Raw genomic sequence first — 13,409 nt, forward strand, 5'->3', positions numbered from 1 at the left:
TTCCAGACCAGCGGTATACTCATTTTCCATCCCATCATGGACCTTTCAAGCTGTGCCATTAAAAATATAAAAGCAAGACAGAGTGACTTAGGTTCAGAGAACAAAATAGGCTTATAAACAGTTTATTGTTTAAAGTTTTTGTATTCTACAAAGTAACATCTGTACTAATAAGCAATGATGTAGTAAAACATTTTGAAATTTAGAAAAAGAGCGATTTTGTAAATGACTGAATCATATTTGCTGTATAGTATTCATGTGGCTCTTAGTCCTTGTTTGGAATTTCTCCAACTAAAAAATGGATGCTTATTAATTTTGATGATTGGATACGCTGCTTTTAACCATAATATTGGTCTTCAAATACCAGCAGATTCACATTTCCAGTACTTTTGTATATTTCACAAAAGACTGATAACTTAAAGAAAGATGTCTGATGGCTTGGAAACTGCTATTACCACTTATAGGTGCATGTTCCCATTCTTTACAGTGAACCTGTGCCCAGATCACGCTCACTAAAGTATTTACATTTTCTTAAGAAACAGTAAAGGTTCTTTTAAATGAGTTCTCATTTATCCCGGTATCTTTATGAATTGTGAAAACATTTTTTTTCAAAATTCACAACACAGTCCGTCCATTGTTGCAAAATAAGCTAAATAAGCAGAAGGTGTTTCTAAGCTGTTAGAAACTGACTAAAGATGACTCTAGAGTTGTTGTGATATTTGAGGATATCGAGAAAGAAATACCTATACACAAAATGCAGCTAGAAAAGGTAGGGATGACTTGTTTTAAAACTCTAATATGCAAATAAAGTATTGTCCATAGACTGGGCACAGGTGCACTTTAAGCAGCAAGAAAAATATAAATTCAAGGGGACAATTTTGGAAATTAGTGCACATGTATGAAAACAAGGCCTATACTATTTACAGTCAGATGTCATCTCCTTTTCTATACAGTTTAGAAAGCAAAAGTAAATTCTAAGCTGATTCATTTTAGATATACATTCTTACACTGGTTTTCATAAATAGTCCTCTTGAATTAACCTAAATTTACAAGCTGCACTTTTTTTTTTAAATTGCCTTTTCCATAAATTACACATATTTAGAAAGAAAGGACTCCCAAAGTAAAAAAAAGCTGTTATGTTATACATTCCTTGGCTTTCACTTAACTTGTAACTATGTGTTTCATGTAACTTAAATTTTATAATTAAGCATGGCTGAGTCAGCAGTCTTCACAAAATGATAAAACTCTGACAGGCTTCAGCTTATTTTTTTATATGTATATTTTTATATGTATGCCTTTTTTGTTTTGCATATTGTATTATTTAGAGCACTGACTTTAAACTGAATTATTTGTCTATTATGGTTTTGTGTTGGCTACAAGTCAGTGCTCAATAATAAACTAACATCTGTTGAAAATATACCAAAATATATAACTTAATATCCCTACAAAACACTTCCAGTAATTATGTTGATTCTGACAGTTAAACACTTATCAGTGTGATAATTGATAATTGTTACCGTCTCTCAGAAACCTAAGAAGAAAGATGAAGAAGAAGAGGAGGAAACAGAGAAAAAGCCAGATCCTCTTCACCAGATTATTTTACACTTCAGTCGCAATGCCCTTACTGAGAGAAGGTAACATTCAGTGAACCAATGGGAGGGGTGAATCTTGTTTCAGTTACAGGTGATAAATGTTAATTTAATCTCATACGGAGTATTATGTGTATAGAATATTGATGATACCTTTGGGTCCAAAGGACTATATTATCATTCTGCTGCACAAATACCATAATCCTCAGTCTTTTCTTGATTGTGGCACAGGTATGTAATGTTTACTGAAATCTAGATTATGACTTGATAGTAAATATAGCTAAAAATACCGTATTTTTCGGACCATAAGACGCACTGGACCATAAGACGCACCAGTTTTTTAGAGAAGGGAAATGAAGAAAAAGATTCTGAAACAAATAGTGTCCTAAAATATTTTATGTGCATTAAAAACCAACATCACAGTCATAAACACATGTAATAAACCCTGTAAAGTAAACAGCAGCATTTAGAACCATTATTAACCGCCGGGAGCAAGATACAGGAGACACAGTCACTCCGGCCGCGCTGGAGACAGGAGAAAAGGCAGAGGGGGGGCTATACAGGGGGGACGGGACAGCAGCTGGGAAGGATACATTTTGATACATTTGGACCATAAGACGCAGGGACTTTTTCCCCCCACTTCTGGGGGGAAAAAAGTGCGTCTTATGGTCCGAAAAATACGGTACATTTATATTAAGTTCAGATGTTAACACGTGCACTTGATTTCCCCCATAGTTTACTCTGTAAAATAAGTTATAATCTATTTTTTTTGGTAGGTTTGTAGAACTGTTCAATTTGTTATATATGGAAAGTAAAATCTTTATAGTTGCCCACTCGTGTTTACAGACAAAAATTTCAAAGATCATCTAATGTGTAGCCTACTAATATTTATATATATATATATATATATATATATATATATAGTCTGCTTTGTTGTCTTTAGGTACGTTGCAGAGTTTATTAGTTGGTTAAAGTCAAACAAGTATAAGTGTTAAGAAACAGTTATTTGTATACAGTGTGCGGTGCCCATGCCAGTATGTAAGTCTTTTACATGTAAGGTTTTTTGAATTGATTATCTATTTCTCATGTGAAATAAGGAAGAAAAGAGGAAGGAAGGCTCTTTTTAGGCACCAATGCAATACCTTACCTATTTCAGATAAAAAGGCACTGTAATAAATTCAAGATATCGATTAAAAGGGTCAACAATAACGTAGTTACATGATTCCCATACATAAAAACAAATACTTAGTGGTTGTTTGTTATTTAGAGAGTCCCACTTTTTGATAAATTTAGGGAGAAGAGATGTTATAGTGTGTTTTATTTCCAACGCGTTTCGCCCACAAAGGGCCTCATCATGTGATTGTTTTTTATAGTAAACCACAACTCTTGAGACTATCAAAGACAATATAGCATTAAAAAATTATAGTCCACTGATGGTGTTTAAGCATGTATTTTCTGCTGATTGATAAAAAAGGATATATTTTAATGCTGTATTGTCTTTTATAGTCCCGAGAGTTGTTGTTTACTATATAAAAAAATCCCCTGATGAAGCTCTTTGCGAGCGAAACGTGTTGAGAATAAAACACATTACAACATCTCTTCTTCCGACTTCCGGTTCCGGAGCCTGATGTGAAGAGCAGTGTGAGACGCGGATCCGGCTCCATCTAGTTCCTCTGCTCCTCTGATTTCACGCTGTGGTGTGTCACACACCGCGATCATACTCTCCTGCTCCCGGGGCACCAAAGGATCGCTTTATTGCTGGCTCCGAGTCCTCAAAACACATTCAGCAGAAGCAGACTGCGCGGAAGGCTGCACAAGCCAAGATGGTCGAGGCCAAATCAGACCACGAGGCTGAAGCACACAGTCCAGGTAGGTTTGACAGCCCTGCTCATCTCTGCCCCTCTATTAATTACAAGCAACTTGCCTCTGAGGTGTCTCAGCACCTTCAACCAGCACTGCTTTTAAATATTAAAGAAGCTTTGGCAATACATTTACAGCCCATTACGGAGCTGGTACAGAATCATGGGGCAGACATACAAGCTATGCAGCAGCGTATTAGTGATCTGGAAGATGACCTGCTCAGTACACATACTAAACCACAGCAACTGGGGGAATGATACCAGCAGTTGCAAGATAAGATGATAGATCTGGAGGGCAGGGACCGCCGTAGTAACCTTAGAATTATTGGGATTCCTGAGTCATATAAAGCCCCAGATCGCCATAAAATCTGCTCCAACACGCTTCCTAAAGCTCTGGGGTTGAAACACCCTCTGAAAATAGAAAGGGCACATAGGCTAGGCCCTCTTCAGCGGATAAAAGCACTACCTTGGCCAATCATAGTCAAATATAACTTCAATGATAAGCTCCAAATCGTAGGGGCCTATCGGTGATTTAACTACTTCAGTATTGAGGAACACAGAGTCATGTTATTCTCTGATTTTGGTTTAAACTACCAAAAAACGCCGGGAATTTTCCCCGATCTGCAAACATGGAGATGGCAAAAACAGAAGATTGAAAATTCATCTGTGCCTGATTTTGTTTTCTGCCGTTTATGCTGGTATTGTACCCCACATTGGGAAAAAAGGAAGTCGCTTAATAGTGTTATGTTATGGGACAACCATGTTGTTAGTTGTTTGTTCTGCTTATGGGTATGTCTACTATATTAATGTCCACGGACGCCTTGCTGCTGTACATGTCCTGATTCTGCATCTACGGATCTCTTCAGGTATGGAAAGAATCCTCTACCCTGTGCCGCTGCTCAGTTGGGACGAGGACACGGGACTACTCCTACATTTATTTCCAGTAATTATAGTTCTTTTCCCCCGTGATGAAAATTGTATCCTGGAATGTTAAGGGATTGAGATCCCCCAACAAGCGCACTACTATTCTACGCTATTTTAAAAAATTGCAAACAGATGTAGCTATTCTTTAGGAGTCCCACCTCTCAGCTTCCCACTTTCATTTGATGGCTAAAGAGTGGGTGGGAGAGGTGTGGGAGGCTTCAGCCACAGGCAGCAAAGCTGGAGTGCTCATTCTTTTACACAGGAACCTTCAACACTCCACAATTTCAAAATCCTGTGATGTTTCTGAAGGAAGGTGGGCATCCATGACAGTCCAATTCCAAGCCCAAGCCTTAACTTTCCTAGCGGTCTATGGTTCTAACTCGGACAATCAGCGCTTCTATAATAATCTGCTAACTACAGTTCAATCCCTTCCCAAAGTGTCTTTAATTGTGGCTGGTGACTTTAATGCCGTACCCAGTTCTGTGGAGGATAGGATCCCACCACCACCCAAGCAGGGCCATACGTCCACCAATGATAAAGTGTTTCTTTTTTTACAGGGACTGATCTAACTGATTCTTGTAGGCATCGCCACCCCTTGGAAAAGGACTTTACGCATATATCACAGGTTCATTCAACCATGTTTAGATTGGATACTATTTTTCTTTCAGATGACTTACTGTTTAAGATTGATTCTGCTATTATCCATCCCCTTGTGATCTCAGATCATGCCCCAGTCTCTGTGACTCTGACAAATGGTTTCCTTTGTAAAACCGAGTTTATATGGCGATTTCCTGCCCATTTGGCTAAAGATGAAAAATTTCAACACCAGTAACAGTACTGGTGGCATGATTTTGACTACCACAATGCTATACTTAAAAACAATCCTCACCTGTATTGGGAAACAGACAAAGTAGTCATTTGTGGTAAAATAATGGCATGTTTCCTCAACTAAAGAAGAAACCTTACGCAAATATTGTACCGCTTGTTCTACCGCCAGACAGGCAGGTGCATAAATCTTCACTATCCTTATCTGCTAAGGAATCCTGGATGCAAGAGAAAAAGTCTTGTGATTTCTGGATTGGCCAGTACAATGCCACTATTCGCTCGTACCGTGAGGTGGAATTTTTTCGATAACAGAAGAAGAAGTGCTCAGGGCTATTAAGAACTCGGGTGACTATAAGGCACCTGGTCCAGATGGTTTTCCGAGTTTTACAAAATTTTAATCAATGAGGTTACGCCATCATTGTTATCACTGTATAACTCCATGTACTCTCACGCCTCCTATCTAGACTCTGGACGACTAGTGTTCATTGAAGTTCCTCCAGAACAGTATAAGGATCCATTGTAACCTGGCTCCTATCGTCCTATTTCTTTGTTGAACAAGGATGTTAAACTATTCTCCAAGATCTATTCTCTAAGATTTTAGCGGACCGCATGGTGGGCATCCTCCCTCGATTGGTCAGTCCTGCACAGACGGGATTTATTCTAGGGAAATCCACCACATCTAATATTCGAAAGGTGCTTATGGTTCTGGAACAGGCTAGGTTGGGTAGATCTTTTCTGGTATCGTCAGCTCTATTGGCCTTAGATGCTGATAAAGCTTTTTGACAGTGTGGAATGGCCCTGGTTGCACATGTTTCTGGAGAAATTTGGATTCAAGGGCCATATTGCAAAATCCTTTAAATCTATGCATTCAAGTCCGAGAGCCCAGGTACATGTAACAGGAACCTCTAGCAAGATCTTTTCGGGATCTAAACATATATGAGGGAGTGGAGATAAGGGGTAAACACATTAGTTTGGCCATGTTTGCAGATGACATTATGCTATTTCTTAATGACCCGGTTAGAGATCTACTTAAAATCATCCAACATATCAAATGTTTTGGTGTCTTCTCAGGATTTAAAATAAACTATACGAAAAGTGAATTATTGGGCCTCTCCCCGACCCCATCTAAGGAACTCTTAGCTTAGGTCTTAAGCTACCGAAATCATATCTCATTTACTTGGGAATTAAAAAATCACGCTCTACTTCAGATATGTACAATCTAAATTAAACCCCACTCATAACTAAAATCTTTGAGGAACTAAAGCGGTGGAAAACTCTACCGTTATCATTGATGGGTCGCTGTCATCCTATCAAGATGATAAGCGTTGCAAGACTGCTGTATCTTATGCAGACATTGCCTTTTTTGTTACGTCATGCTGAAGTCCAGAAACTCCACACGGCTTTCACCTCATTTATTTGGGAAGGTAAACCCCCCCGTATTTCTAGGATCAAACTATCTTTACCTAAACAGAACTTAGGTATGGGTTTCCCTGGTTTTACACCATGCTTTCCTCAGGGCCTTGCTTACAAGGCATTTGAAGAGTGGGATGATAGAGGTCTTGAATGTTTGGGACAAATGGTAGACGATTCCCATAAGCTTCTTCCATTTGACAGGCTTAGACTCATGTATGCCCTACCACCACATCATTTTATATATTATTTACAGGTGAAAACCACCTTCTTTGGCTCCACCCCCTTTTGCTCCAATTTATCATTGCCACCAGTTGTCACACTTCTTTTGGGTGAAGCCACTGCTAAACACTCCAATTCTCTGCTTTATCCTCGCCTAATGGTAGTTAAGAGTACTGTTCCCACCCCTATATTACCATCCTTTGTACTGAAATGGGCCTATTTTTTGGATCTCTCCCCCTCAGATACCCTGGATCTTTTGGAGACTAGTTGGGAGCGTGTCCGCAAGATAATGATAAGTGAACAATGGAGGGAGGTTCATTTTAAAATTGTCCATCGAGCATATTATGCTTTTGATGTACCTGTCAAACCCAGTGCATTTGCCTCCAGACTAACTGCATGTCCTAAATGTGCCTACAATAAAGTGCCATTGGAACTGCCCTGTAATTTTCCGTTTCCGGAAAAAAGTTTTTGATTTTATGCATGTAGCCACAGGGCAAACTAGATAGATAGGACCACATTTGGCCCTCTTTCATGATGTTTCCACATTGACACCCCTAACTATGACACAAACATAATTTTCAGTTTCTAAATTCGAGCATCTTTGCCTTTTAGCTGCTAAGAAATGTATACTGAAACAATGGATAGAACATTTTTCCCCCACCACCTCGCAATTTTTACAGTATATCAAAGCTATAATTATTGATAAAACAGAAGCTACTCAGCATAGTGATACCCATTCACAAAAGTTCTTTGACACTTGAAATGAAATATTTACAACACACTTTATCACCCACCCAACTTAAAGATATTATTGAGCTCTTTCGACGTACGGTTTGGTATGATACCAAGAAACCTCCACCCATCTTAACACCTATTTGACTATATCTAATTTGTTAGGTATTGGGGATTTAGGACTGAATGAATATTTGTAGATGCTATATTTATCTCCTATTTTTGGAATCTGTGGATGTTTAGTGGTGATGTATTGGAATGAGGCATCCGATTACTCCTGGTATTTCTGGAGCAACTCATTTAAGTAATTGATTCCTGGCATTACCCATTTGTTATGTTTTGTTATTGGTTATAAACTGTTAATTTTGTTGATTTGACTTTTTTTGTTTGGAAAATTGGAAAATGGTGAAAGGGCAGAAGAAATACATATTTAATACTATGCTGTTTACTGTATATGTTTATTTGTATTTTTCTTCCTGCCAATAAAGAAATATTTAAAAAAAATCTCTTCTTCCTACATTTATCAACATGTGGAACTCTCCAAATAACAAACATTTGACCCTTTGTTGACCCTTTGTTGACCCTTTGTTGACCCTTTTAATTGATATCTTGGATTTATTAATGTGCATTTCTTAGCTAAAATTAGTTAAGGTATTACATTGGTACCTAAAAAGAGCCTTCCTTCCTTCCTTTTCTTCCTTTCTTCTTATATGTTTGGACTATATTTGTTTACATTTGTTTACATGATCTCTACATGTAGAATGTAAAAGCTAAGCATCAGTTGATTTGTGCTCCCTGAGAATATTTAGCCAGGGGTGTCTTTCGTTGTTTGCTAATACCGATAGTAATAGGACCACCCAGTGATTTTAACCAAAATCTTGTGATTGGTGATATCCTAAAAAACCTAAAAATGTGAGTAAACAAATGGTTTAATGTATTCTAGCTTATGTAGTAATATGTACTAAAGATAAGTAACTTTTGGTGTCTGGGCTGATTTTAGAAAAAGTGACAGGTAAGGAACTACTAATATTATGACACTGTGATCCAGTCCAACTGGCATCAGACAGTAGTTATTCAAGTAATACATATATATTCTTCCACTCTGAATAAAAGTATTGATATGAATATAATGAATATTTGTAGCTGACCAAGCTCATTTTCTTAACAGTAAGCTGGAGGATGACCCCTTGTATACAGCATATGCAGCAATGATGGCAAAGGTAGGAGTTCCATTAGCAGAAATGTATAATGTGTATGAGTTTTCACTAATGAGTGAAACCAGACCCCCATCTTATGTTTACTAATGTAGCTAGAACTGTACAAAACCACAGACTAGGAAACCATGATTATTTGTTGTTTTTTGATGATGATATGTTGGTGGTGTAAGGGACAAATGGAAAATTTTTGAGTCTTAAAGGACAAGCCATTACAAACACCTTAATGTCTATTACAAAAGGAGATCTATGAATCACCACAGTGATTGGTTTTGGTTAATTTGTAGTTAATGTTGATTAAGCCATAGCTGGCTGACATTTAGTTTCATAATGCACTTAGTACCATGAATAATCATCATGTTTTTTTTTTCCCTTCAAAAAAATATTTTTTTTATGTTTGCCTAAAACCCCACCTTTTTGTATCTCAGTATTGTTGATCTATGCTAGCCTTTTTCAGTCACTTTATATCTACAGGCACACATTCAAAATATTCATCCAACAGATTCATTTTTCTGGACCAGCTTCCTAATAGTGAAAATAGTAGTCTTTGCTAGTGCAATATATGATATCATTGGCAATTCAGGAGCTTTGATGAAGAGCTATCCTGTCAAATAAATACTAAAAACCCATCAATACTATGGGTTGCAGTAATTGACGATTTTTAAATGTACCCCTTTGCTAGGTGCAGATTTTTTTTTGCAGTTCCCCTGAGAGGGGGTAGTGTTAAATGCCTCAAACTTTCCTGCACAGGAAATGGGTAGGCCTTCTGAAATCCGGGTTTCCCAAAATGGAAGGTAGCAAAATAAGGGCCTCGGTTTCCCAAATTTGGAAACCAAAAATTGGAAAAACCAAAATAGTTAAATAAAAAATTAAAGGAGAGAAAATAAAAAGCAAAATATAGGAAAATACTAAGGGAAAGTCAGTCTAAGATGTTGGATTGTGATATCTCCCCCTCCTTGAGCAGGCCAATGCCCCAAAACAGCCGAAGCCACACTGTTTAAAGCACAACTCTTAATGAAAACAAGAATTGAAAGCAATACAGACCGAGGGAAAGTTTTCCGAATGTTTAGCCACTCATACAATTTGCCATGGTACTTTACATGTGAACAACATGGAAGTGCAACTGCCTGACATGTTCTGTTAACACATCTCTCATTAGCCAAGAAGGAAGCATTCTGTGCAATAAATAAACTGGAAAAATACCTCATCACCTAGAAACAGTAGCCAAAAATCCTATTGTGGAGCTTTGGGAAACAGACATATAACTTCTTGTGAATCAAAATATGATCCAAGATCACACAGTGGATGAAACATGTGGGACCATACTGTGCTATTACATCCATGACTTTGCCTTTGGGCAGAATGTCTGTCAGAGGATGCAGAAAGACAGTGCTCTAAATCCTTATTAGACTTGGCATATGCCATTGGAGGATGTCCAGTGAGCTACAGAAAGGACCTCTAAAATGTAGAATGACAGGAAAGTAAATTGATCCAAGTTGGCAATGAAGCGGATTTGCTTTTACAACCTTCCTGAAACTACAGAGCACCTTAGACTCTCCAGGCAATTAAAGGTTATAGCTGGATGGCATTGGACATCTCTGATCCTGTTGGTTGCCCACAGTTACATAAGGCTGCATGCAGCTGTGGGAAATAGACTATTAGAACTTTTTATTCACACAACCAATGTGTTAAGTCTATTTAATATTAAAAAAATATTAATTCTTATACTCTAAATGGGTTATTTGGCAACTTCTATTACTAAAGATGTATTCTTATTCTAATACTTGGATTCATTTACCCTCATGTAACTACTACTGGAACACATTAAAAAAGTAGTATTTATAGTGACTACTTCTGTAGAAGTTGTGTTAAGAGACAATATAGGATGCTCTTATGTGTTTACATTCTGTGTCTTTACAGATACTTTAAGTTATTTCCAAAAACTGCAGGTATGGGAGTACATTCCGACTGAACATTGGCTGGCTGTTTAAAGAAAAGATTAATTTGCTGGGCATTCTTACAAAGTTCAGAGGTTATTTTGATAAGGGCATTAACTATAACACTGTGAGATTAATTTATCCATATCTGTAGATGAAACTGCTTGGCATTGCTGTGGTTCTAAGCAGTTTTCGTTTCGAGAACAAGGGTAAAGTGTGCTTTAGTCTAAACCGATAAACATCTGGTAAAATTATACATCTGTAACATATTGTTACCCACAATACAACCTCATACATTTTGTGGCTTTGTTGTCCGTTTTCTCTGGTGTTCGTCTACATCTGATTGGATTATGTTTGGACACTTGCACTACAGATAAGCTGCACTGAGCTTAGTTTATCCAAGCTTGTAATGTATTGCAGTCAGTTTTTTTTTATTTACTGCAGTAATTGCTGTTTTTGTGATGATTATGACTAGAAAAAGAAAAACATGGATTTACTTCTTTTGTGAGTTTTTATATATTTTTGTTTTTGACGGAAACATTCAGATTTGATATACTGGTAATAAAGTGTAGAAATTAAAGTTCTCTTAGTAAATTATTGATAAAGCACACTGTGGATGTGTAGATTGTCAGATGTCAGTTTTTAGCTTTTCAAAGAAGTGGTTTGGTTTGTCAGAGATAAAACCATAAATACAAACGGTTTTCTCAAATGAGAGACCTCAAATGTGAGGTTACTTTTGATATGTGCTGCAAATTTGAGATAGAAGTTTCAAAGCTAAAAGCCTTAGTTAACTACAAATATTAAAGTAATAAATGATAGCAGATAACTGGCTGGATGTGTTCATGTAAAAGAAACATGTATATGAAATTGTTCCTAACAATATTAATTTATTATAAAATTTTGTTGCAGTGGAAAACAGCTTGCAGCTATTTTGCGGTGTCATTAAATTTGAATGGCATCCCAATACACTAAATACAATATATACACACACATACATATATGAATTTTCTTTCTAACAGGTAATAGAGAAGAGAGTCCAGTGCCCACTTGATTGCCAGGCACTCCTGCTCTACTACCGCATAATTGTTTTCAGCCCCTGTCAGTTTCCTGCTTTGAAAAACTACAGGATGATCCTCTCCATCAATAACCTGGGACAGAACCGGCCCCAATCCTAGGTCTGAAGCATCAGTTTGAACCACAATTTCTTGTGAAAAATCGGGCGACACAAAACGGGCCTTCGGCACAGTGCTATTTTTAGATCCAGGAACGCTTTGTCTGCATCCTTATTCCATTTATTCATTACTGACCTGCGGCCTTTGGTCAGATAAGAAAGGGAGCTGCTATGCTTGAAAAATTGGGAATGAATCGTCGGTAGTAGCTAACGATCCCTAAAAAAGGTCGGACCTGTTTCCAGGTTAGGGGACGGGGCCAGTTCTGAATTGCTTCCACCTTGTTTACCTGAGGTTTCACCAATCCCCTACCCACAATGTATCCTGGGTGCTTTGACTGTTCAAAACCAACCACACATTTTTTGGGGTTCACCGTGAACCCTCCCTTTTCCAGACTATCCAGCACCGCCTGGACCTCCGGCAGGTGAGTCTCCCAGTCCCTGCTGAAAATTACGATATCATCGAGATAGACTGATGCACATGCGTGATGGGGGGGCAACAGCTTTGTCCATGACCCATTGGAATGTGGCCGGGGCAGTCTGCAAGCTGAATGCCATCCTTTTATACTGGAAGTGGCAATCTGGCTTGGAGAAAGCCTTTTTCTCCCGGGCTTTTTTGGTCAAGGGTATCTGCCAATACCTTTTGGTCAAATCCAGCGTGGTGATAAAGCATGCAGGGCCTAATTTCTCTAATAACTCCAGATCTGTTGGCAATATACCTACCTCCATACACGGCCTTCTCCTTTCCAAATCTCTGAACTTCCTGGCTCTCGCTGAAACTTGGCTTTCCTCTTCTGACTTTGCCTCTGCTGCTGCTCTCTCCTATGGAGGCCTGCACTTCAAACATACCCCTAGACCTGGCAACAAAGTAGGTGTCACAGCTCCACAGGGCCAAGTGGTGGACCCACTGTGTCACCTATTCTGTGGGTGGAAACCTGCACGGGGCGCAGGGTCTAAGCAGTAGCTTAGTCTTCTCCAGAGCCTCTAGAGGTGAGGATGTTGTGCGGCAAGCTACTGCCAGGTTGCGGCCCCCGTGCCTGCCAAGGCAGGTGACTGCTAACAAGCAGGAACCAAACGTAGTGCTAAAGGGGAATCCAAGAGAGTAGTCAGACAAACCAGAAAGTCAGGGCAGGCAGCGAACAGGGTTGGTCGGTTAACAGGCAAGAGGTCAGGGCAGGCAGTGAACAGGAGTAGTCAGGAAACAAGCCGGGATCAGTACACAGAGAATCTAAAACCGTAAAAAGCAAACAGAACCTGGAAGCAGAGCCAAAGGAACTCCTTGTTCAGGCAACTTCCTGTTGCCAGGTCACTTTCTTAAAAAGGGAATGCCAGGTGATGGGAGTGGACCAGCCAGCAGAGGGGGTGCTGTTGCTGAGATGATCTTTAGGAGTTCTTCAGATCTTTGCCAGCAGAGGGAGTGCGTCTGCGGAATACTCTGGTTCTCCGAGGCAAGGGAGCAGCTGACAAGAGAATCACCTGATTTGGAACAGGAAGCATGCAGAGCATTGGATCCAGAGGCCGAGATGGTGCTG

The 13,409-nt window shown here is 38.9% G+C and overlaps 1 protein-coding gene across 14 annotated transcripts in view; it reads left to right on the top strand.

The window, feature by feature from the left end:
- The window catches only part of RYR3 (ryanodine receptor 3), a 300,041-nt gene that overhangs the window by 221,692 nt on the left and 64,940 nt on the right, over positions 1–13,409 (top strand). For all 14 annotated transcript variants that reach the window (XM_072428468.1, XM_072428475.1, XM_072428469.1 and 11 more), the window contains 2 exons: positions 1,525–1,631; positions 8,727–8,778. In XM_072428468.1, coding sequence (XP_072284569.1) covers positions 1,525–1,631; positions 8,727–8,778 — 159 coding nt within the window. The remainder of the gene's footprint in view (positions 1–1,524; positions 1,632–8,726; positions 8,779–13,409) is intronic.

The sequence above is a fragment of the Pyxicephalus adspersus genome, chromosome 12 (genome assembly GCF_032062135.1).
Source record: "Pyxicephalus adspersus chromosome 12, UCB_Pads_2.0, whole genome shotgun sequence".
NCBI classification, from domain to species: Eukaryota; Metazoa; Chordata; class Amphibia; order Anura; family Pyxicephalidae; genus Pyxicephalus; species Pyxicephalus adspersus.